Genomic DNA, 26397 nt, shown 5'->3' with positions numbered 1-26397 from the left:
GCTAGTGAGTCTTGGGTGGCTTTGGGTAGCTAGACGGACCGCTGCTGTGTACTCACCTAATTGTGCTTGCGGGGGTTGAGCTCTGGCTCTTTGGTCCCGCCTCTCAACCGTCAATCAACTGGTGTACAGATTCCTGAGCCTATTGGGCTCTATCATATCTACATTTGAAACTGTGTATGGAGTCAGCCTCCACCACATCACTTCCTAATGCATTCCATTTACTAACTACTCTGACACTGAAAAAGTTCTTTCTAACGTCTCTGTGGCTCATTTGGGTACTCAGCTTCCACCTGTGTCCCCTTGTTCGCGTCCCACCAGTGTTGAATAGTTCATCCTTGTTTACCCGGTCGATTCCCCTGAGGATTTTGTAGGTTGTGATCATGTCCCCCCTTACTCTTCTGTCTTCCAGTGTCGTGAGGTGCATTTCCCACAGCCTTTCCTCATAACTCATGCCTCTTAGTTCTGGGACTAGTCTAGTAGCATACCTTTGGATGTGTGTGTGTGTGTGTGTACTCATCTAATTGTGCTTGCGGGGGTTGAGCTCTGGCTCTTTGGTCCCGCCTCTCGACCGTCAATCAACAGGTGTACAGGTTCCTGAGCCTATTGGGCTGTATCATATCTACACTTGAAACTGTGTATGGAGTCAGCCTCCACCACATCACTGCCTAATACATTCCATTTGTCAACCACTCTGACACTAAAAAAATTCTTTCTAATATCTCTGTGGCTCATTCAGTTTCCATCTGTCCCCTGGTGCGTGTGCCCCTTGTGTTAAATAGCCTGTCTTTATCTACCCTATCAATTCCCTTGAGAATCTTGAATGTGGGGATCATATCCCCATTTCTCCACCTCTCTCCCCAGCACCCTCAGCTTCTCCCCCTACCTTCCCCTCCTACACATGCTCCTACTACACCTCATCTCTCCACCATAAATATTCGTCAACAGGTATATTGCATACTTCACCAGGCTGAAGGGGTGCTGGGCCCTCCAGTCATACCTCTCACGTCTTGTTGCTGACGGTACGACCCGTGTAGGGGGGCGAGGGTGAGGGTGAGGGTGGGAGGGTAGTGCGTGAAGGTGTGGGGAAGTGAGAGCAACTCTTACTTACCATGAGCTTTAGGAAGGGAATTCAGACAGAAACAGTTACGGGCTCACTATAGCCCGTGCTACGTGGAAATGTTGTTGTGAGTAGCTGAGCAACAGTAGCTGACACTGAACAACAGTAGCTGAATCTAAAATAACAACAACGACAGAAATAGACGATAGGAATCGGATAAGGCTCAGTGTACCTCAATTAGCTTTCCATAAACACTGTAAGGTGTGGATCAGAAACATTTTTGTCAGTTGTACTGTATATATATATATATATATATATATAATATTAGACTGACATTATTTGGTATAGTGTTCCAAATTTTTACTGTTCGATTGAAAAATTTAATATTTTGATTAGTTTGAGTGAAAAGATTGTCATTAATTTCAAAGCCAATGTTTCGAGTGATGTTAGACAAGGGGGAAAAAATCAAAGTATTTTTCTGGGTCAAGAGTATCATGTCCTTTAATGATATAATTACTTACAATTAAATCGCTTTTGATTCTTCTCTTTTTCAAGACGAAATGAATTTAGCGGAGGAAACAATTTGGCAGAATCTAAGGTGAAGCTCACTGACCCAAGCTAAGGGCAGGAGTCTAGCGAGGGACGCTGGGCCAGCGTATTGTGCGCTGAGAATGACTTTCTTAGATTGATTCTTGAAAGATCTCCCCAATGAAACCTAATATTGTTTCATTTCCTTGTGCTCTGCTTGCTTGGCTTCAGGTTGACCTCAATCACGCCCAGGACTCTCTCGTCAACACTGTAGTGTTCATCTAGCATGTTTTCTTTTCATTTTTTTTAGTATGTTTCACTCTATATTTAACAATATTAAAACTCTTCTAAGGTATAGGTACTAAGGTGTTTATAGGTTCTAAGGTGTTTATAGGTACCTGGGAGTTAGTCAGCTGTCACGGGCTGCTTCCTGGGGATGGAGGCCTGGTCGAGGACCGGGCCGCGGGGACACTAAAGCCCCGAAATCATCTCAAGATAACCTCAAGAAACCTCAAGAAGGTGTTTTAAGGCGGCTTGTAATTTCTGTCGGGCTATTTATGTTGTAACTTTCCTCCATAACTTAATTTCATCCACAAAGTTTGATGTTGCAAAAGCGAAGACTAAACATATATTGGGATGAGTTTGGCTGAATATAAAGAGGAGCGGCTTCGTGCGAGCCAAAACGCCGTCTGGGCAATTTTTATATTATTTTTCCTTGAAGGTGTTACTGATGTAGTTTCTGTCACACAAAACTGTCCCCAAGACTAACCTCTGTGGCACTTGTGACGTCTATCCAACCTGTCGCATTTCTACTAGGTATTTGTGTCTAGTTAATTAATATATTGCCACCACCTTGCCCCTCCCTGCCACCACCTTGCCCCTCCCTGCCACCACCTTGCCCCTCCCTGCCACCACCTTGCCCCTCCCTGCCACCACCTTGCCCCTCACCCTGTACCCATTATCGACCAAGTTCTTGAGAATGTATTTCCATCCTAATTTACAGCACCATCCGCGCTGGCCGTCAGAGTTGAACAGGTCGTCGTGTGCTGAGCCTGGCAGGGTAGGATGGGAGGTGGGCCTGGCCGGGCCGGGCCGAGGGGGGTGGGGGGGAAGAGAGATATTCCCTGGAGATAGATAACATTTAGGACAGGCAGGGAAGTCCAGGCCAAGGCAGGGAGAGTCATGCTGGATGGTATTTCTGGCAGGGTTAGCTTGAAACAGCGGCAGACACCTTACCGACAACAACACGCCTTCAGCAACCCGTTCTCGCACTTTCTTACAGTCAATATTGACTTATTAAATACGTGCATATGTGACATACTAATTGATTGTGAATATTTTAGTTTACCTTGAAAAGCTTCATAGAAAACACCGACCTTACCTAACCTTCTTAGTATGTTAAGATAAGCATCTTATTGCTTCGTAATTACAATTATGACTAAACCTATTATAGGTGTAGGTTAAGTAATAATTGTAATAACGAAGCAATAAGATGCTTATCTTAACATACTAAGAAGGCTAGGTAAGGTAGGTGTTTTCTATGAAGCTTTTCAAGGTAAACTAAAATATTCACAATCAATTAGTATGTCACATATGCACGTATTTAATAAGTCAATATTGACTGTAAGAAAGTGCGAGAACGGGTTGCCTTCAGTCATCACCCCCTCCACTACCACTCCATCTATCCCTCGTACTTCCTCACCATCCCTCCTACACCCCCCCCCCCCCCTGTTCCTCCCACTCCCGCCAGAAGCATAACAAGTCTCTCAATTTCAATTATCGGGAGACGGCTGTCGATGTGTGTCGACCATTCCTACCTTTAACTACCTGGTATGAGGATGGGAGTGTATGTTATGTATGTAATGTTAATGTGTGTGTGTGTGTGAGGATATTCGCCTATCTGTGTTCACCTATTTATATATTCAAAACCGAATTTGTGTTCTTGGTCCCCTCCTCTCCGGTCCCGGTCCTCGGAGGTACCGACACCAACCTGCGTGGATTCCATCATATCAACTTTTTAAAATGTTTATGTAAGTTGTTTCTGTTTAATCCTCGAACAGTGTGTTACATTTGATTTTTTTTACATGTTTATTCTTTATCACATCTTCTTTGGTTAATGGGGATATCTTCTCACCTCTCCTTGTTCATCTTTAGCTTCTGTGTCGTCTTCTCTTGGTGTGCCAAGAGAAGACGATTATTACAATTATTACTTAACCTATACCTATAATAGGTTAAGTAATAATTGCAATTACGAAGCAATAAGATGCTTATCTTAACATACTAAGAAGGTTAGGTAAGGTCGGTGTTTTCTATGAAGCTTTTCAAGGTAAACTAAAATATTCACAATCAATTAGTATGTCACATATGCACTTATTTAATAAGTCAATATTGACTATACGAAAGTGCGAGAACGGGTTGTACTCACCTGGGCTGTAGGGGTCTCGAACCTCTGACCCCCCACGTGTGTGTGAGGCCGGAACTCTATTCTCTTGGTGTTCGTTTAAACATTTTCCGCCGTATCTGCACTGTAAGTTCCATGAAGTATTTAATGTTTCTGTTGTGTCTTCTCTTTCCTAACGCCATTATGTCTAGTGTGTTGAACCGTCATACTCCCGTCCCACTTTGCTGTGGGAGAAGTTTCTTGTAAATATCTGTATATTGTATGCTGTTTTGAGATGAGGATTATACGCCTGATCTGCATACTCCAGAACTGGTCTCACGTACGTGGTATACCGTGTGGTTTTGTTACACAGGTGGGTACAGGAAGGAGCAGGCGAGCGATGCATTGCTGGTTGGCGCCACCGTTTTCTACACTAATCCCTCGGGGGAGGCGTGACCCTTCCCTAGCAAGTCAGGTCTTTACCACTCACTACCAACTCTCAAAATTTCATGTTAGATCGTATGGACTTTCAATATTAACAGTCCTACTGTTACATTGTGAGAGTTTGGTCCACCAGGGCTGTTGCTTGGAGCGGCCCGCCGGCCCACATACCCACCACAGCCCGGCTGGTCCGGCACTCCTTCGAGAAGTGTTTCAGCTCCGGCCTGCTCATGCGACTCCTGAATCTACATGGTCTTTGGACAGTGTTCTCTTCTTCCTATCTTTCTCTACTCTTAAGTTAATTAAGAGTAAATGAGGTTGAGTGTTGCAAGAGCTGACAACACAGCTTGCCCTTCAGACTCGGTGTAGTCAACTGGTGTGCTACACCACCGCCAACGAGGGCACCATATAACAATGTTTTGCAAACCCTTCATTACACTATAATTGTTTCCCAAGACAAGCGTAAATTTGCATACAAAACCTTTCAAAACACTTTTGGAGTCTCTTATGCAAATGTGAAGTACCCTAATCACCTTACAGCTCTATTCACACTTTTATTTCAACTTTGACTAAACTATCGATGCATGCAATTAATTACAGTATTTCACATTAGAAATTAGCCGTGTTGTCTAGGGTTGTGTAGAGGTTGTGACTCCAAGTGTGCTATGATCTTACTCCTTAACACTCAAAGATGTTGTGTGTAGTGTTAGTACAGTTTATAATTTAGTTGCGTTTGCTTTACTACCTCCTTTATGGAATGGTGCGATCTCCGCTGTTTTAAATGTGATGCGGATAATGTGACGTGGTGTGTGAGGGGGGGCGGGGGTGTGAGAGGAGGAGGGCGGCGGCGGTGTGTGTGTGTGTGAAGGGGGGGGGGCGGTGGTGTATGAGGGGGGCGGGCGGTGTGAGGAGGGGGGGGGGCGGCCGTCACGGCAGTCATAAAACCCGACAAGAGCGCCGTTGCTCCCTCCTAATATAATAATATCCGCCAAATTGAATTGGCGTCGCCAAATTCAATATGCAAACACCTCCCCAGACAACGATATGTTGCCCGATTTGCCGACGCCAACTTGCCCATCACCGCCCAGACGGCCTCTTGCCTGTGTCGACGGTGTATTGGCCGGGGAAGATGGCGGTGGGGGGAAGATGGAGTCTGGGGGGAAAGATGGGGTGTGGGGGAAGATGTTGGGGGGAGGGGAAGATGGGGTGGGGGTTGGGGGGGTTGGTAGCAATTTGCTCAGCCTTGTGCTGTATTGTGTCGGTGTCGAAGGTATCACCATCATTGTGTCGGTTTGACGCTCGGATCCTGAATACGAATTTCCCGACTCCCGACGTGTGCCGATCAATGTGTCGAACGTGGACCTTGGAGTCAGCAAGTCCACAGCAGCCGCCACCGCCGATTTAACGATGCAAGTTTGGTAATACCAATTTGGTGATGCCAATTTGATGCGTCCAAATTTATATATACACTTGTCCCGGGGCCCCGGGACAACGATGCCTTATCCTCTCTACAGAGCTGTGTAAGTCTGACACAAGTGTAATCTACACAGTTCCATATGGCATTATTCTGCCCTGACACAAGGGCAGCATCTCTATGGTCATCCAGTATTATTAGCGACCGCCAAACTCGGCTCAGACGCCGTTAAAAGTATATCTGCAAGCTTCCAATAGCCTGACTGCATATGTATACACCGTGCCATCACAATTATATCCTGGTATGCGTTTAGAATTAAGACATAACTCCATGACGAATGTCCGAGGAATGTGTATTTCATTCAAATTGACGTGTAACCAGAAATCATAGTCTGGTAGGTGTCCCAAGTTTGGTAACTGTAGGTAGTGGATGTGGGTCACCCGACTTATCCCACTTCTGCCCACTGGACGGGTGGGGGGGGGGGGGCTGTATCATGCCAGAATGATTACGGTTGTTGTTAAAGATTCGCTACCTGGAACAAAGTTCCAAGTAGCACGGGCTATGGTGAGCCCGTATGCCTTAAGTCATCGTTGGGTTCCGGTGCCTCAACCCATCATGTGGCCCCGAAGCATTTAAGTCACGCGCCTGTAGGATTAGAATGGGGGTTCACAAACGATTAATTAAACTAATATTTTTATTCACTCGTTGTGTGGCCTCTTGGTGTCACTATAATGTTAGTTTGATAAATTGTGATCGGACTGTTTATGTATATATATAAACTTCGTAAGTCATCAAAAAGTGGGTTTCAGTTCTGGAGTTGATTATTGCTCTTTTGTAACCACCTCCTCAAAGGATGGGTGAATAATGAATATGCTGAACTAAACTTAAACCTCTCGGCCACTTTCGCTGACTGGTTACTGAGGATGTACTGGCACTCTAACTGGCTCTCTAGCTGGCACTCACCTGGTACCCCGAGCAGGAAATGGGTCACCATCTCTCTCACTACAGTATTGTATGACTGCTTGAAGGGGGCAGTCTTCATACGGCTTTTTTTTTTTTTTGAGTTCCCATTTATTTAGTCGTCCTCTGTGTATGAACCTTGGCTTGTAATTTGGGGAACAGTACACATATGAGAGAAGAACGAGGAGACATAATACACACGAGAGGAAGGAGAAGAGAGAATACACACATGCACAAGGTACGAGGAGACTAGACACGCATGAGGAACGAACGTGCAGACACATACACACACGAGGAAGGAATGAGGGAACACATACACACATGAGAGAAAGGTATAGACACAATACACACACACACACACACACACACACACACACACACACACACACACACACACACACACACACACACACACACACACACACACACACACACGCGCGCGCGGGAGAACACCGAATGAAGAGCATAAATGGAAGATGGAAACTCAATGAGCCAGACGTCCAGGAGATGGAAATTGTGTCATTGTGAGTTGTGAATGACTGACGGGAGCAGCTAATGGATGCTGCCTCCATGCTTGTGTCATGAGGGCAAGTAATGGATGCTGCCTCCATGCTTGTGTCATGAGGGCAAGTAATGGATGCTGCCTCCATGCTTGTGTCATGAGGGCAAGTAATGGATGCTGCCTCCATGCTTGTGTCATGAGGGCAAGTAATGGATGCTGCCTCCATGCTTGTGTCATGAGGGCAAGTAATGGATGCTGCCTCCATGCTTGTGTCATGAGGGCAAGTAATGGATGCTGCCTCCATGCTTGTGTCATGAGGGCAAGTAATGGATGCTGCCTCCATGCTTGTGTCATGAGGGCAAGTAATGGATGCTGCCTCCATGCTTGTGTCATGAGGGCAAGTAATGGATGCTGCCTTCTCCTCTCATTTGCTGCTCTCATTCTCTCTTTCTCTCTCTCTATCTCTCTGTTTGTCCTCTATATATACATCTCCTCGTTCCACATCTCCCTCCCTCCCTTCCTACCTTGCCCCCCCCCCACACCTCTCTGATGCTCTACAGGTGAGTAAACACTGCAGGTGTGGCAGGTGTTGGCTGACGCTGTCTAATGTGATGTTAATTACTCACCAACACGCGTCTCTGACGTCTCATAAATGCTCTTCGTGACGCACTCGACGGGAGACGCACTTAATGGGAGTTGATCTTGTCAGGTCTGCTCCTGGTGAGTGAATCAGTCGACACTGCTCCCTGGTGAGTGACTCAGTCGACACTGCTCCCTGGTGAGTGACTCAGTCGACACTGCTGCTGGTGAGTGACTCAGTCGACACTGCTCCCTGGTGAGTGACTCAGTCGACACTGCTGCTGGTGAGTGACTCAGTCGACACTGCTGCTGGTGAGTGAATCAGTCGACACTGCTCCCTGGTGAGTGACTCAGTCGACACTGCTGCTGGTGAGTGACTCAGTCGACACTGCTGCTGGTGAGTGAATCAGTCGACACTGCTCCCTGGTGAGTGACTCAGTCGACACTGCTGCTGGTGAGTGACTCAGTTGACACTGCTCCCTGGTGAGTGAGTCAGTCGACACTGCTGCTGGTGAGTGAGTCAGTCGACACTGCTCCTGGTGAGTGACTCGGTTGACACTGCTGCTGGTGAGTGACTCAGTCGACACTGCTCCCTGGTGAGTGGCTCAGTCGACACTGCTGCTGGTGAGTGACTCAGTCGACACTGCCCCTGGAGAGTGACTCAGTCGACACTGTCCCTGGTGAGTGACTCAGTCGACACTGCCCTTGGTGAGTGAATCAGTCGACACTGACCCCTGGTGAGTGAATCAGTCGACACTGACCCCTGGTGAGTGACTCAGTCGACACTGACCCCTGGTGAGTGAATCAGTCGACACTGCCCCCTGGTGAGTGACTCAGTCGACACTGCTCCCGGTGAGTGAATCAGTCGACACTGCTCCTGGTGAGTGAATCAGTCGACACTGCTCCCGGTGAGTGAATCAGTCAACACTGCTCCCGGTGAGTGAATCAGTCGACACTGCTCCCGGTGAGTGAATCAGTCAACACTGCTCCCGGTGAGTGAATCAGTCAACACTGCTCCCTGGTGAGTGAATCAGTCAACACTGCTCCCTGGTGAGTGAATCAGTCAACACTGCTCCCTGGTGTACAAGCAGAGAATCTTTTTGCATCCTGCAGTAGGGAGGAAATATTAATCCAGGGATATTTGGTGTTGCGAGTGTGTGTGTGTGTGTGTGTGTGTGTGTGTGTGTGTGTGTGTGTGTGTGTGTGTGTGTGTGTGTGTGTGTGTGTGTGTGTGTGTGTGTGTGTGTACACTCACCTATTTGTGCTTGCGGGGGTTGAGCTTTGAAAAAGTTCTGTGTGTGTGTGTGTGTGTGTGTGTGTGTGTGTGTGTGTGTGTGTGTGTGTGTGTGTGTGTGTGTGTGTGTGTACACTCACCTAGTTGTGCTTGCGGGGGTTGAGCTTCGGCTGTTTGGTCCCGCCTCTCAACTGTCAATCTACTGACATACAGGTTCCTGACCTCTTTGAGCTCTTATCATATCTACATTTGAAACTGTGTATGGAGTCAGCCTCCACCACATCACTACCTAGTGCATTCCATTTACTAACTACTTTGACACTGAAAAAGTTCTTTTGTAATGTCTCTGTGGCTCATTTGGGTACTCAGCTTCCACCTGTGTCCCCTTTGTGCGTGTACCACGCGTGTTAAATAAGCCATAAGGGACTCCTGTAACTTCCCCTGAGAATTTTGTATGTGGTGATCATGTTTCCCATTTCTCGCCACTCTGAGACCTCACCATTCACAGTGACTCGCTGTCTTCTGTTGCTTAGGTACTCCCTTATCCATTGCAGTTCCTTCCCCCTTATTTCCTTTTGTGTGTATATGTATTTACTATTTGTATCTGCAGAGTCGAGCTATTAACTCTTGGACCCCGCCTTTTTAACCAATTTATTTTGCCTTTATTATGTCTACTAGACATTTTTCTCTAACACACACTTGCACACATCGCGCAGGAAGCAGCCCGTAGCAGCTGTCTAACTCCCAGGTACTTATGTACTGCTAGGTGAACAGGTGCATCAGGGTGAAACAAACTCTGCCCATTTGTGTCCGCCTCTGCCGGGGATCGAACCCAGGCCCCCTAGGACTACGTACGATCCCAGAGCGCAGTTCACTCAACCGCGAGGCCCCTAAATAATGTATTCAAAATACAGAATCATACTGTATTCTCCAGTATTTATCCTCATAAGTTTGAGATAACAATTATTGTGAGGAAGGATTGTAATCCCCTCACGCGATGAGGAGACTCATATAGCGGGTGTTTGAGGTGCGGAACAGTGAATGGAATGGGCGCAGGGAGCCTGTGATGGACTATCAGTCGCACGGTGACTGTGAAAGCAGTGATATCGTGCAGAGGAGGAGAGCTGTGAGGGGGGGTAGGTGAGGGGACGAGCTGTGAGGGGGCGGTGAGGGGAGACGGAGCGCAGGTCCCACTTGGACTGTGAATGAGGTGAATTGTCGGGGCGGGAGGCGATGTGTCCACTCTCACACTTCATCCTCCTGGTCTTACATGGCGTCAACACCTGAACAGAGTTACGAAGATAATTGTTTTATGGATGTGTTTATTAAGGGGGAGATTAGTTGTGGTTGTGTGGGGGGGGGGAGGGTGAGTGGTGTGGTTGTGGGGGGGGGAAGGGTGAGTGGTGTGGTTGTGGGGGGGGGAAGGGTGAGTGGTGTGGTTGTGGGGGGGGGGGAAGGGTGAGTGGTGTGGTTGTGGGGGGGGGAAGGGTGAGTGTTGTGGTTGTGGGGGGGGAAGGGTGAGTGGTGTGGTTGTGGGGGGGGAAGGGTGAGTGGTGTGGTTGTGGGAGGGGGAAGGGTGAGTGGTGTGGTTGTGGGGGGGGGGAAGGGTGAGTGTTGTGGTTGTGGGGGGGGGGGAAGGGTGAGTGGTGTGGTTGTGGGGGGGGGGAAGGGTGAGTGGTGTGGTTGTGGGGGGGGGAAGGGTGAGTATTGTGGTTGTGGGGGGGGAAGGGTGAGTGGTGTGGTTGTGGGGGGGGGGAAGGGCGAGTGGTGTGGTTGTGGGGGGGAAGGGTGAGTGTTGTGGTTGTGGGGGGGAAGGGTGAGTGGTGTGGTTGTGGGGGGGGGAAGGGTGAGTGTTGTGGTTGTGGGGGGGGAGGGTGAGTGGTGTGGTTGTGGGGGGGGAAGGGTGAGTGGTGTGGTTGTGGGGGGGGAAGGGTGAGTATTGTGGTTGTGGGGGGGGGGGAAGGGTGAGTGGTGTGGTTGTGGGGGGGGGAAGGGTGAGTGGTGTGGTTGTGGGGGGGGGAAGGGTGAGTGGTGTGGTTGTGGGGGGGGGAAGGGTGAGTATTGTGGTTGTGGGGGGGGGGGAAGGGTGAGTGATGTGGTTGTGGGGGGGGAAGGGTGAGTGTTGTGGTTGTGGGGGGGGAAGGGTGAGTGGTGTGGTTGTGGGGGGGAAGGGTGAGTGTTGTGGTTGTGGGGGGGAAGGGTGAGTGGTGTGGTTGTGGGGGGGAAGGGTGAGTGGTGTGGTTGTGGGGGGAAGGGTGAGTGGTGTGGTTGTGGGGGGAAAGGTTAGTGGTGTGGTTGTGGGGGGGAAGGGTGAGTGGTGTGGTTGTGGGGGGGGGAAGGGTGAGTGGTGTGGTTGTGGGGGGGGGAAGGGTGAGTATTGTGGTTGTGGGGGGGGAAGGGTGAGTGGTGTGGTTGTGGGGGGGGGGAAGGGTGAGTGGTGTGGTTGTGGGGGGGGGAAGGGTGAGTGTTGTGGTTGTGGGGGGGGAGAAGGGTGAGTGGTGTGGTTGTGGGGGGGGAAGGGTGAGTGTTGTGGTTGTGGGGGGGGGGAGGGTGAGTATTGTGGTTGTGGGGGGGGGGGAAGGGTGAGTGGTGTGGTTGTGGGGGGGGAAGGGTGAGTGGTGTGGTTGTGGGGGGGGGAAGGGTGAGTATTGTGGTTGTGGGGGGGGGAAGGGTGAGTGGTGTGGTTGTGGGGGGGGGGGAAGGGTGAGTGTTGTGGTTGTGGGGGGGGAAGGGTGAGTGGTGTGGTTGTGGGGGGGGAAGGGTGAGTGTTGTGGTTGTGGGGGGGAAGGGTGAGTGGTGTGGTTGTGGGGGGGAAGGGTGAGTGGTGTGGCTGTGGGGGGAAGGGTGAGTGGTGTGGTTGTGGGGGGGAAGGGTGAGTGGTGTGGTTGTGGGGGGGAAGGGTGAGTGGTGTGGTTGTGGGGGGAAGGGTGAGTGGTGTGGTTGTGGGGGGGGGAAGGGTGAGTGTTGTGGTTGTGGGGGGAAGGGTGAGTGGTGTGGTTGTGGGGGCGGGGAAGGGTGAGTGGTGTGGTTGTGGGGGGGGAAGGGTGAGTGTTGTGGTTGTGGGGGGAAGGGTGAGTGGTGTGGTTGTGGGGGGAAGGGTGAGTGGTGTGGTTGTGGGGGGGAAGGGTGAGTGGTGTGGTTGTGGGGGGGAAGGGTGAGTGTTGTGGTTGTGGGGGGGGGGGAAGGGTGAGTGTTGTGGTTGTGGGGGGGAAGGGTGAGTGGTGTGGTTGTGGGGGGGAAGGGTGAGTGGTGTGGTTGTGGGGGGGAAGGGTGAGTGGTGTGGTTGTGGGGGGGGAAGGGTGAGTGGTGTGGTTGTGGGGGGGAAGGGTGAGTGGTGTGGTTGTGGGGGGGAAGGGTGAGTGTTGTGGTTGTGGGGGGGGGAAGGGTGAGTGGTGTGGTTGTGGGGGGGGGAAGGGTGAGTGGTGTGGTTGTGGGGGGGGAAGGGTGAGTGTTGTGGCTGTGGGGGGGAAGGGTGAGTGGTGTGGTTGTGGGGGGGGGGAAGGGTGAGTGGTGTGGTTGTGGGGGGGAAGGGTGAGTGTTGTGGTTGTGGGGGGGAAGGGTGAGTGGTGTGGTTGTGGGGGGGAAGGGTGAGTGGTGTGGTTGTGGGGGGGAAGGGTGAGTGGTGTGGTTGTGGGGGGGAAGGGTGAGTGTTGTGGTTGTGGGGGGGGGAAGGGTGAGTGTTGTGGTTGTGGGGGGGGAAGGGTGAGTGGTGTGGTTGTGGGGGGGGGAAGGGTGAGTGGTGTGGTTGTGGGGGGGGGAAGGGTGAGTGTTGTGGTTGTGGGGGGGGAAGGGTGAGTGGTGTGGTTGTGGGGGGGGAAGGGTGAGTGGTGTGGTTGTGGGGGGGAAGGGTGAGTGGTGTGGTTGTGGGGGGGGAAGGGTGAGTGGTGTGGTTGTGGGGGGGAAGGGTGAGTGGTGTGGTTGTGGGGGGGGGGGAAGGGTGAGTGTTGTGGGGGGGGGCGGAAGGGTGAGTGGTGTGGTTGAGCCCGAGGTAGTGTGGGCTCACAACCCACACACCTCCAGCTCACCGCAGCTCCCTACTGCTGCTGCTTCTGGTGAAAGCATTTACTGATACGAGGCTGGTCGCGTGTGGCGGCACAGGACCTGCAGGGTGTGTGCTGGCGGAGGATGTATTCATCTATTTGTATTCACCTATTCGTACTTGAAGGGGTTGAGCTCTGCTCTTTCGGCCCGCCATTCAACTGTGCATCAACTGTAACTAGCTACTAATTCCCAAGGAAGCAGCTCCGTAGCAGCTGTCTAACTCCCAGGTACCTATTTACTGTTAAGTAACAGGGGCATCAGAGGTGAAAGAAACTTTGCCCATTTGTTTCTGCCTGGTCCGGGAATCGAACCCGGGCCACAGAATTACGAGTGCTGCGCGCTGTTCGCTAGGCTACCAGACCCCCTAAGTGTGTGTGTGTGTGTGTGTGTGTGTAGTGTACTCACCTAGTTGTGCTTGCGGGGATTGAGCTTTGGCTCTTTGGTCGTGTGTGGGTGTTGGCGGATGGTCAGGTAACCTTTGGAGGTGCTTATCCAGTTCTCTCTTGAACACTGTGAGGGGTCGGCCAGTTATGCCCCTTATGTGTAGTGGAAGCGTGTTGAACAGTCTCGGGCCTGTGATGTTGATAAGAGTTCTCTCTCAGAGTACCTGTTGCACCTCTGCTTTTCAACGGGGGTATTCTGCACATCCTGCCATGCCTTCTGGTCTCATGTGATGTTATTTCTGTGTGCAGGTTTGGAAACAGCCTTTTTAGTAATTTCCAAGTGTCGATTATTGTGTATCTCTGCCTGCGCTCAAGAGAATACTAGATCTATAAATTTTAATCGGTCTCAGTAATTTAGATGTTTTATTGAGTGGCTTCTAGCAGTAAAAGATCATTGCACGATCTCCGAGTGAACAATTATCCCAGCTTGAAAGGGGCAGTTATTGTGCAACAATATTCCACTCTAGAGAGCACTAGCGTCTTGAAGAGTATGGGTATGGCATATCTTGTGGAAAAGGTCCTTGTTATCCATCCTGTCGTTTTTATTACAGTTGTGACAGCTACTTTATTATGTCCTTTAAAATTAAGGTCTTCCGACATGATTACTCCCAGATCCTGTACATTGTTTTTGTCATTCTATAGTGTGATTTGATTCCGTTTTATATGTGAAGTTTCCGTTTTTTTTTCCATAGCACTGGAGCTGGAACTTATCTTCATTAAACATATGTTTTGTAGGCCGTGAAAGATATAATTTACATCAATTTGGGGATTGGCCGTGTCCTCTGTATTGTCTACTCTCATAAACATCTTAGTGGCATCCGCAAACTGATGATACGGTACTGTAGATTGTGTTCTTGTCTAAGTCAGATATGAGGATGAGAAAAGGTACCGTAGCAAGTACGGTACCTTGGGGAACTGAACTTTTTACAGTAGATGATCCGGATTTTGCTGTGTTGACTGTGATTAATGCTGTGTTGACTGTGATTGTTGACGCAGATTAATTCTGCGCTCTGTTCGTTGGGAAATTAAAGATCCATCTCCCAACTCTGCCAGTAAATACTTTTTAACGCATTTTGTACACAATAACACCATGGTCACATTTGTCGAAGGCTTTCGTGAATTCTGTGAAAATTATATCAGCGTTTTGTTTCTTCCATAACAGCTAAGGTCATGTGATAGTGGTCTAGCAATTGTGAGTGGCAGAAGAGCCGTGTTCTGAACCATATTGTCCAGGGTTATGCAGATCCTGTGATTCCATGTGATTTGTGATATTATTTCTTAGTTCTCTTTTTAAAGATTTTTATGATGTGTGATGTTAGTGTTATCGGTCTATACATTTTCTCCTCTGCTTTATTTCCTTCCAGTATCTTCCATATATACATGGAAGATACTGGAAGGAAATACTTTATACTCCCAAATTTTCACAAATAACATACTGGAGCGAAAGATACGGAAGGAAATGCAGAATAGAACCGGTGAAGAGTAGAGGTGCCATAGGCACAATCAGAGAACATTCAACATCAGAGGTCCACGGCTGTTCAACACCCTCCCAGCAAGCATTAGAAATATTGCAAGTACAAATATTGATGTCTTATAGAAGCATTTGGATAAGTTCTTGCAAGAAGTGCCGGACCAACGAGGCTTGCAAGTGGGCCTGCGGGCTGCTCCAAGCATCAGCCTGTTGGACCAAGTTATCACAAGTCGAACCCTGGCCCTAGGCCGGGCTTGGGGCGTAGAACTCCTGAAACCCTTTCCAGATATGGTCCAGGTATACCACACTAACACACATCACACTACCATACAACACCACTAACATTACCACTAGCTCATAGCACCACAATTAGGTTAGTACTAGTACACACCACCCCCACCACCACCACCACAACCATCCTCACCACCACCCCCACCACCACCACTGGACTCTGGTGTATGGAAGCCGCCAGGGAGTCTAGTATTTTGGTCTCGTGCACTAAAACCAATTATGAGTGTTGGTTGTTGTGGGGCCGGAGGCTAGTCTGGTGGACCGGGTCATAATTGGCTATCTCAGGTGATGTCAGCTCCCTGGCCTAGTTTGTTTAAGAGGGAACGAGTCGCTCTAGTGAATAGAGGGGGTTTGGAGGCGAAGAGGGAAGGGTTCCCCGCTGGGGGTCACCAATGGGAAAGGGGTCTCCCCCAGCACGGCAACAGAGAAAGGGGGGCCCCAGCACGGCAACAGAGAAAGGGGCCCCCAGCACGGCAACAGAGAAAGGGGCCGCCAGCACGGCAACAGAGAAAGGGGCCGCCAGCACGGCAACAGAGAAAGGGGCCGCCAGCACGGCAACAGAGAAAGGGGCCGCCAGCACGGCAACAGAGAAAGGGGGACCTCCCCAGCACGGGAACAGAGAAAGGGGCCGCCAGCACGGCAACAGAGAAAGGGGGACCTCCCCAGCACGGCAACAGAGAAAGGGGCCGCCAGCACGGCAACAGAGAAAGGGGCCGCCAGCACGGCAACAGAGAAAGGGGCCGCCAGCACGGCAACAGAGAAAGGGGCCGCCAGCACGGCAACAGAGAAAGGGGCCGCCAGCACGGCAACAGAGAAAGGGGGACCTCCCCAGCACGGGAACAGAGAAAGGGGGGCCCCAGCACGGCAACAGAGAAAGGGGCCCCCAGCACGGCAACAGAGAAAGGGGCCGCCAGCACGGCAACAGAGAAAGGGGCCGCCAGCACGGCAACAGAGAAAGGGGGACCTCCCCAGCACGGGAACAGAGAAAGGGGGGCCCCAGCACGGCAACAGAGAAAGGGGCCCCCAGCACGGCAACAGAGAAAGGGGCCGCCAGCACGGCAACAGAGAAAGGGGCCGCCAGCACGGCAACAGAGAAAGGGGGACCTCCCCAGCACGGCAACAGAGAAAGGGGGACCTCCCCAGCACGGGAACAGAGAGAGGAGGGCAGAGCAGGGGAGGGGCAGTACTCTGAAGGCTTCCTTATTAGTGACAACAGCGAAGTAAGGTTTTGCACTGCAAGCCCTAAGAGCCTTGCTGTACCCGTTATCTTGAGATCTTGAGGTTATCTTGAGATGATTTCGGGGCTTTTAGTGTCCCCGCAGCCCGGTCCTCGACCAGGCCTCCACCCCCAGGAAGCAGCCCGTGACAGCTGACTAACACCCAGGTACCTATTTTACTGCTAGGTAACAGGGGCATAGGGTGAAAGAAACTCTGCCCATTGTTTCTCGCCGGCACCTTGGATCGAACCCAGGACCACAGGATCACAAGTGGGGACCCCGCTTGTTAATTTCCTCCAGTTCGAAACCTCGCCTCATACCGTGACTCACTGTTTTCTGTCTTTCAGGTACTCCCTTAGTTCAGTTTCTTTCAAGTTATCCCAATGTGCTTCTCCATCTTATGCATTTGAAGAAGCACAGTGTTTTTTTTTAACGATCTAGGAAAAATTCTTTCTACCAAGATTCCATTTTCCTGTCTTCGTAATCTTGGCGTAGTACTATCAAGTTTGTCAAGTCACGATTTTCCTCCTCCTAAATCCACGCAGCCCTTCGTTACAAGGGCCATCCTCTGCAGGTGCACCATCAGCCTCCACCTCAGGCCGGGCTTTGAGAGTAGAAGAACTCCCAGAGCCCCACCAAGCAGGTAAACCTGACTGCTCTCTGCGTCAGTTTACACACAGTACTCGGCAGTGACAGTCGACGGGAATTAAGGGTCTGCTGACTGTCCATTTTTTTGGAATATTGAGACTACAATTGTCTTGTTCAAAAATTCTAAGAGTTGACCGTAGCAGCGGATAGGGAGGGATAGGCGTATGGGGGGAGGGGGGGAGTGGGGGTATTGGGGAAGAGGGGGTGTGAACCTTATGGTGGAAAGGGGGGGAGGAGAGGGGTTGTCAGCAACGGAAAAGAAAGTAGTGAAAGGAAAGGATGGATTAAAATGAACCAGGAGAGACTAGCAGTAGTAACTATAAGAGGGAATAATAGTAGAACAAATAGGAACAGTCGTTGATGAATAGTATTTGTGTTGGTTCATTAGACGCCTGAAATAACCGTAATTATTAACTTCATCATTGAGACAATTAATATAAAATTTTGCCCAATGGGAGTAATTTAATTAGTTGTAATTGGAGTGAGGTGAGAGTAGGGGAGGGGGAGGGGGGGCGGGAGTGGTCCCGACATGGTCCTCACCCACCTGGGGAACATGTACAGTTATCAGCGATGAGTGAGGAGTTAAACTAGGGAGAGTAGTGACAATGGTAGCTGTATAGACAGCACCACCGCCACCACCCCTAGCAGCACCAGCACCAGCACCACCACCACCACCCCTAGCAGCACCACCACCACCACCGCCACCACCACCACCACCACTACCACTACCACTACCACTACCACTACCACCACCTAAGAGCAGCAGCAGCACCAGCAGCAGCACCAGCACCACCACCACCACCACCACCACCACCACCAGCTGTGGCAGAGATAGGATCATTTTTTGTTCTGGCAACAACACATGAGCTGTGTTGAGGTGCGGACTGTTGCCAACCATGTGTGTGTGTGTGTGTGTGTGTGTGTGTGTGTGTGTGTGTGTGTGTGTGTGTGTGTGTGTGTGTGTGTGTGTGTGTGTGTGTGTGTACTTACCTAATTGTACTTACCTAATTGTGCTTGCGGGGGTTGAGCTCTGGCTCTTTGGTCCCGCCTCTCAACCGTCAATCAACTGGTGTACAGATTCCTGAGCCTATTGGGCTCTATCATATCTACATTTGAAACTGTGAATGGAGTCAGCCTCCACCACATCACTTCCTAATGCATTCCATTTGCTAACTACTCTGACACTGAAAAAGTTCTTTCTAACGTCTCTGTGGCTCATTTGGGTACTCAGCTTCCACCTGTGTCCCCTTGTTCGCGTCCCACCAGTGTTGAAAAGTTCGTCCTTGTTTACCCGGTCGATTCCCCTGAGGATTTTGTAGGTTGTGATCATGTCCCCCCTTACTCTTCTGTCTTCCAGTGTCGTGAGGTGCATTTCCCGCAGCCTTTCCTCATAACTCATGCCTCTTAGTTCTGGGACTAGTCTAGTAGCATACCTTTGGACTTTTTCCAGCTTCGTCTTGTGCTTGACAAGGTACGGGCTCCATGCTGGGGCCGCATACTCCAGGATTGGTCTTACATATGTGGTGTACAAGATTCTGAATGATTCCTTACACAGGTTCCTGAACGCCGTTCTGATGTTAGCCAGCCTCGCGTATGCCGCAGACGTTATTCTCTTTATGTGGGCTTCAGGAGACAGGTTTGGTGTGATATCAACTCCTAGATCTTTCTCTCTGTCTGTTTCATTAAGTACTTCATCTCCTATTCTGTATCCTGTGCCTGGCCTCCTGTTTCCACTGCCTAGTTTCATTACTTTGCATTTACTCGGGTTGAACTTCAACAGCCATTTGTTGGACCATTCACTCAGTCTATCCAGGTCATCTTGTAGCCTCCTACTATCATCCTCTGTTTCAATCCTCCTCATAATTTTTGCATCGTCGGCAAACATTGAGAGGAACGAATCTATACCCTCTGGGAGATCATTTACATATACCAGAAACAGTATAGGTCCAAGGACTGACCCCTGCGGGACTCCACTTGTGACGTCTCGCCAATCTGAGACCTCACCCCTCACACAGACTCGTTGTCTCCTGTTGCTTAGGTATTCCTCTATCCACCGGAGTACCTTCCCTCTCACTCCAGCCTGCATCTCCAACTTTCGCACTAGCCTCTTGTGTGGCACTGTATCAAAGGCTTTCTGACAATCCAAAAATATGCAGTCTGCCCACCCTTCTCTTTCTTGCCTTATTTTTGTTGCCTGGTCGTAGAATTCAAGTAACCCTGTGAGGCAAGACCTGCCATCCCTGTGTGTGTGTGTGTGTGTGTGTGTGTGTGTGTGTGTGTGTGTGTGTGTGTGTGTGTGTGTTTTGGGTGTTGACATTTAGGTGGTTGGATATTTGTTTGTTTTGAGAGCGAGACAAAGACCACTTGCTGGAAAGAAGTAGGGTTTCGAACCCCGATCCCTACGACATTCTCGTTCCCATGACTCCGCCACCAATATCGCTAACGCGTGAAATATGTTCAGAATAAAAAAAAAACCATGAACCCGACCCCCATAGATGGGGAGGCGTATTTGCAACAAATGTGAAGTAATGTGACAGATCAAGTCCCTGATAATGACGTATAAAATAATATTTATTTCCTTAAGTACTTTCCCTCTGTATATGCTTGAGTAACTTGATAGTAAACCTGCAACTGAATAGATCAATGTAGGTGTTGCAAGGACACTTTGACCATATTTATGCTCGAGGCTGTGTGTGTGTGTGTTACCCTGTTACCTAGCAGTAATATAGGTACCTGGGTGTTAGTCAGCTGTCACGGGCTGCTTCCTGGGGGTGGAGGCCTGGTCGAGGACCGGGCCGCGGGGACACTAAAAAGCCCCGAAATCATCTCAAGATAACCTCAAGATAATCATTGGTGTGACCAGGGAGAGAGAGCTATTAAGATAACATAGACAAGTCGACTTGAGAATGGTCCAGGACGGACCGAAACGTCGTTGTCTCTTCACTTACTAGTGTGTGGTTTGGTCAACATTTTTCAGCCACGTTATTGTGACTCCTCGTCTGCAAGATAACACAGAAGTTTAAGCCCTGCGAAGTCAGCAGGGTAAACTGAAGTATTTGGCGGGGGTTCTTAGCGAAGACTGTGAGCCAATATCTTACATATTTCTTAAGTCATTAGAGTCGAGCAGAGTGCCTCTCGGTAGGGCTGAAAATATTACGGCAATTTATATAGATCTCTTGTGTCGTTCAGTAAGCTTAACGTCTATTGAAGAAAAATTGCTTGAATCTATAATCGCAAAGCCATACGTTTACAACTTGATAAAACATACATTAATAAAGGCTTGATAACGCGGGTTAATAAAGTCTTAGCCTGATGAACAAATGTTCTCATTCTTTTCCAGTGTATCTCATGTCATTTGAGAACATAAAGGAGTGCAATATTCTATATCTTGACTTTAATTATTTGATACAGAGCCTCGTGAGTGACTCTACAATAGAGGACCAAGTTATTATGGTGACTCTGAGTTGTTTTAGAGCTTGGTTAATTAAAAGACAACAAGAGTTAGCATAGAGTTAGGTTGGTGTGGGAAACTATTGTAAGCTTCCCAAGGCTCTATCCTGGACCTCTGTGGTTTATGGCATATATTAATGATTTACACGCAGACTTCAGCAGCAACAATGTTTATAAAGTTGCAGACTATACGAAAATTGGACGTGAAATCAATTAAGACACACAACCACACATTACAAGACAATCTAGATTGACTTTTAAAATGGACGAAAGATTGACATATGCAGTTTAATGCTGAAAAAGTTGGTCTGAAAAAGTAAATATTAAATATATATATATATATATATATATATATATATATATATATGTCGTACCTAGTAGCCAGAACTCACTTCTCAGCCTACTATGCAAGGCCAAATTTGCCTAGTAAGCCAAGTTTTCATGAATTAATTGTTTTTCGACTACCTAACCTACCTAACCTAACCTAACCTAACTTTTTCGGCTACCTAACCAAACCTAACCTATAAAGATAGGTTAGGTTAGGTTAGGTAGGGTTGGTTAGGTTCGGTCATATATCTACGTTAATTTTAACTCCAATAAAAAAAAATTGAGCTCATACATAATGAAATGGGTAGCTTTATCATTTCATAAGAAAAAAATTAGAAAAAATATATTAATTCAGGAAAACTTGGCTTATTAGGCAAATCGGGCCTTGAATAGTAGGCCAAAAAGTGAGTTCTGGCTACTAGGTACGACATATATATATATATATATATATATATATATATATATATATATATATATATATATATGAAATGGAATTATAAAGGGGATGTAAATAACATTTTAAATATATATCAACAGAACATCGAACACGAAACAGTGATTTACAAATCGAATAACTTCAGATTCTGAAAAGACCTGGGTAAATGCTGGTTTGGAAATATGGAAGTTGATGTATGGAACTAATTACCAGGTAACATAAAAGACGAGGGATCACAGTATTGTTTCAAGCGTAGGTTAGACATAAATATATATAAATGAATTTAGGTGGATATAAATAGAAGCTGTCTCTTATGGGTCAACAGGCCTTCTGTACATTCCTAGATTCTTAAGTTTTGGCAGCTAGTTATTTTTATCAATAAGAACTTGTCAAGATACGAAGAAGCAGCGGTGATTATTTTAATATAACTAAAAACACACACCTGTGCTCACTAGGTTAGATTAGTGTGGCACATTTGTGAGTTAGTGAGGAACTCTTTGAACCAGGATGGGCTCGAATTATATGTCTTCAAAATAAACTTTAGAGTTTAGATCCTGACTGCTTATGTAAGTTATTTTTTCTTTCCTGCGCGTATTTCAGCCTTTGATGTTAAAGTCCTGAAAAGGGCATAACAATTTTTTGCAAATTTTCTTGAAACTTTTATCTAATTTAGAAACTTTTTCTGTCTTTAAACACACAGATGGATCCTGTGTTCACTCATTCATTTTCTCCCTCCCTCACTCAGTCAGTCACTCACTCAGACGACCTCCGGCTCCCACTCCCACCCCAAACAGTCACTCTCCAGGAGGGAGCATCACCCATCACCTTGCCCTTCCCCCTGTTGTGACTGGTCATCACTATTCTTGATTTTAGAAGAGACTGTCTGACGGGTAATCCATAGTTGGAACACCAATGGTAGCAATGTTGTAGAGCCAATATTGGGAAAGGCTGTGTTAGGGAGGATGCCACTGTAGTAACATATCGCGTTACCCGGTAATATATTGTGCTCCGGTACTCCAGGTACCCACCTGGAGTACCAGAGTACCGGAGTGTTGTCACGACCAGCTTCTCCTGCCCAGTACAATCGTCTCTGTCTTAACTGATTCTTTGTGTCGTGGGTGGCCACATGGGTGGCACATAGTCGAGCCTGGCCTCGGGCCGGGCTTGGGGAGTAGAAGAACTCCCAGAACCCCATCAACCAGGTATCAACCAGGTATCAACCAGGTGGATTGTATTCTTTGAGTGGTAGGAGGATTACATGTGTGGTGGGAGGATTGTATTCCTCGTGTGGTTGCCTAACAGTAACAGAATCGTGCAACAATGCAATGAGTAATTATATCAGAGCACCACAAGACCCAGAACTTGGGCCAGGAGGATAGGATGGATAATGGTCAATCTCAAACCTCGGCCAAGAGGATATATGATGGATTACGATCAATCCAAGACACGATAGGAGAAATGATGACCAAAACCACACGTCAGAAGATGGAGAAACGACGACGTTTCGGTCCGTCTCGAAACTGTTATTGAGTCGTGTGTCTCGATAATGGTCCGGGACGGACCCTAACGTCGTGTTTCTGCCTTTTCTGACGTGTAGTTTGGTCACCATATCTTCAGCCACGTTATTACGACTCATCGTTTGCGTGATACGAGAATGATGACAACGACCGAGGCAGTCGTACTCCAGCGGTGTGTGTGTGTGTGTGTGCATCTGTGCTCACGTGTGTTAAGCCCAGGTGCGATACATCAAGGTGTATTAGGTGTTGTATTAACTTCAAAAAAGTTTTCGATTGGGCAGCAGAAAATAACACGATGTTTAACATTGATAAATTCCAGGTACTCAGGTACAGCAAAAATGAGGAGCTGAAACATAATACAGGGTACAAAACACAATCGAATCTGCCCATTATAGGAAAATAGCATGTCAAGGATTTGGGAATAATGATGTCTGACGACTTAACGTTAAGGGAGCATAACCAAGCAAATATTGCGTCAGCCAGAAAAATGATAGGATGGATTACGAGAACTTTCAAATCCAGGGATCCCATCACAATGGTTGTACTCTTCAAGTCACTGGTGTTGTCCCGTCTCGAGTACTGCTCAGTACTCACTTCCCCCTTCAGAGCAGGAGAGATTGCTGAAATAGAAAGAATACAGAGAATATATACGGCACGCATAGACGCGGTAAAGCACCTAAATTATTGGGATCGTTTCAATTTTCGTTCCAAATGTACTCACTAGAAAGAAGACGAGAGAGATACCAAATAATATACACATGGAAAATACTGGAGGGCCAGGTCCCTAATCTACACAGTAAAATAACAACGTACTGGAGTGAACGATATGCAAGAAAATGCAGAACAGAACCAGTGAAGAACAGAGGTGCCATAGGTACAATAAGAGAACACTATAAACATCAGAGGTCCACGGTTGTTCAACACCCTCCCAGCGAGCATAAGAAATATTGCTGGAACAACCGTGGACAAGCTGCTATTTGAAGGATCCAGGATCACACTAGCGTTAAATATACTCTTCTTAAAGGGAGCTTTCTCAAGGCACCAGTTTTGTCTCTGGAAAGTAACAGGTGTTGCTGGGAATGTCGACGGGAAAGGTGCGCCTCATTTAGTTAATACGTGTAGTACGCCGGACGGTCAGGTCCCTTAAGTGTACGTAATACTAGCGACTGAATACAATGATGCGAAGAAATGACGTTAAAGGAATGGAAACTACTTCACAGCAACAGGCCATGGGATAAAACGGGGCTGTTTACTTAATGGGGGATCTCTGTGCCACAGAGTGGGGGGAGGGAGATCTCTGTGCCACAGAGTGGGGGGGAGGGAGATCTCTGTGCCACGGAGTGGGGGGAGGGGGGAGGGGGGTTTCTGTGCCACAAGGGGGGGGGGGTCCTCCAGTGGGAAGAGGGTTCCTGTGCCCATAGGGAAATGGGTTCTACCTTTGCCACAGAAGAGAGGGGATCTCCCTGAACCCCAGGAGGGGGTGGAGGGGTGTATCCCTGTGCCCCAGGGTGGAGGGAGTGGGGGTGTCCCTAAACCCCCAGGTGGGAGAGGGGGCACAACCCCAGGGGAGGAGGTGTACCCTGTGCCCCTGAACGCATCAACTCTTATTGAGATTTACTACCCAGCATCCGTCGAGTGTTGGCAAGTGTATTCCTCTGGTCTAATTGACCATTAAAGGAGCAGTTACAGCTGTAATTGGGTGGTTGTTGATACTGGCTGGCCAAACGTATTACCGCCATTACTCTGGGTTTCGTGACGCGGAGGATAGGCAGCGACGCCCTGATGTGGCCCACCACCACCAGTGGTGGGCCACACCACCACCAGTGGTGGGCCACACCACTGGTGGTGGTGGGCCACCAGCCAGGGCCAGGGCCAGGCCCGGACACTAGGGGCCAAGGCCAGGTCCTAGTGGGGTGGGAGTGGTGTTGACGGGGGTCAATATCTGTTTACACTTTTGTGTCTTTAACTTGTGTGTAGTTCAAGAGAAGAACTGGATAAGTTCAAGAGAGAACTGGATAAGTTCAAGAGAAGAACTGGATAAGTTCAAGAGAAGAACTGGATAAGTTCAAGAGAAGAACTGGATAAGTTCAAGAGAAGAACTGGATAAGTTCAAGAGAGAACTGGATAAGTTCAAGAGAAGAACTGGATAAGTTCAAGAGAGAACTGGATAAGCACCTCCAAAGGATACCTGATGAACCAGGCTGTAATTCGTACGTCAGGCTGCGAGCAGTCGCGTCCAACAGCCTGGTTGATCAGTCCAGCGACCAGGAGGCCTGGTCGATGACCGGGCCGCGGGGGACGCTAAGCCCCGGAAGCACATCGAGGTAGCCTCAAGGTAGTTTGTTAAATTTCGGTATATATATGCGAGTATTTGTTTTTCTTTGTTTATTTATGATTGTATTTGTTTTTTTCCGTGCGTTTGCAACACGAATTTCATACAATGAAAAATGTGTGTGTTTTTACAGCCAAATTAATGAGAAACAAACAAACGTAAAGTAATAGAGATGTGTTCGATTGTATTTTTTCCTATGAAATTTTTATACAGTAACTCATACACACACACACACACATATATATATATATATATATATATATATATATATATATGGCTTCGGAGTACAAATATATATATAATATATATATGTATAATATATAATATATATGTATATATATATATATATATGTGTGTGTGTGTGTGTGTGTGTGTGTGTGTGTATATATATATATATATATATATATATATATATATATATATATATATATATATATATATATATATATATATATATATATATATATAACTAGGCTTGTTCATTCAGGCTTGTTCGCATATATATATATATATATATATATATATATATATATATATATATATATATATATATATATATATATATATATATATATATATCGTACCTAGTAGCCAGAACTCACTTCTCAGCCTATTATGCAAGGCCCGATTTGCCTAATAAGCCAAGTTTTCATGAATTAATTGTTTTTCGACTACCTAACCTAACCTACCTTTTTGGGCTACCTAACCAAACCTAACCTATAAAGATAGGTTAGGTTAGGTTAGGTAGGGTTGGTTAGGTTCGGTCATATATCTACGTTAATTTTAACTCCAATAAAAAAAAATTGACCTCATACATAATGAAATGGGTAGCTTTATCATTTCATAAGAAAAAAATTAGAAAATATATATTAATTCAGGAAAACTTGGCTTATTAGGCAAATCGGGCCTTGCATAGTAGGCCAAAAAGTGAGTTCTGGCTACTAGGTACGACATATATATATATATATATATATAATATACGTAGCATTCAAGTTAGCACTTGAATGCTACAGTCTCCCCGGCTTGGTGCCTTCTGTTCATAATTACGTGATGTGATTACTTGTGTTTAGTTCTGGCAAGGTCCAGTGTTGGTGGGGAGGGTTGTCAAGGGCATCTGGGGGCAAACTAC

General features: G+C 47.8%; 2 protein-coding genes across 6 annotated transcripts in view; both read left to right on the top strand.

Moving 5' to 3' along the window:
* Pgant5 (polypeptide N-acetylgalactosaminyltransferase 5) overlaps nucleotides 1–26397 on the top strand; it is a 648526-nt gene that overhangs the window by 461025 nt on the left and 161104 nt on the right. The gene's annotated exons all lie outside the window — the stretch shown is intronic.
* On the top strand, nucleotides 15734–16621 carry LOC138372977 (collagen alpha-2(VI) chain-like). Its single transcript, XM_069339016.1, has one exon. It carries the CDS (start codon nucleotides 15734–15736, stop codon nucleotides 16619–16621), a length of 888 nt encoding a protein of 295 aa, XP_069195117.1.

This window comes from Procambarus clarkii, chromosome 40 (genome assembly GCF_040958095.1).
Source record: "Procambarus clarkii isolate CNS0578487 chromosome 40, FALCON_Pclarkii_2.0, whole genome shotgun sequence".
NCBI classification, from domain to species: domain Eukaryota; kingdom Metazoa; phylum Arthropoda; class Malacostraca; order Decapoda; family Cambaridae; genus Procambarus; species Procambarus clarkii.
The sequence above is the reverse complement of the archived record's forward strand: the minus strand, read 5'-3'. Positions and strand labels throughout refer to the sequence as shown.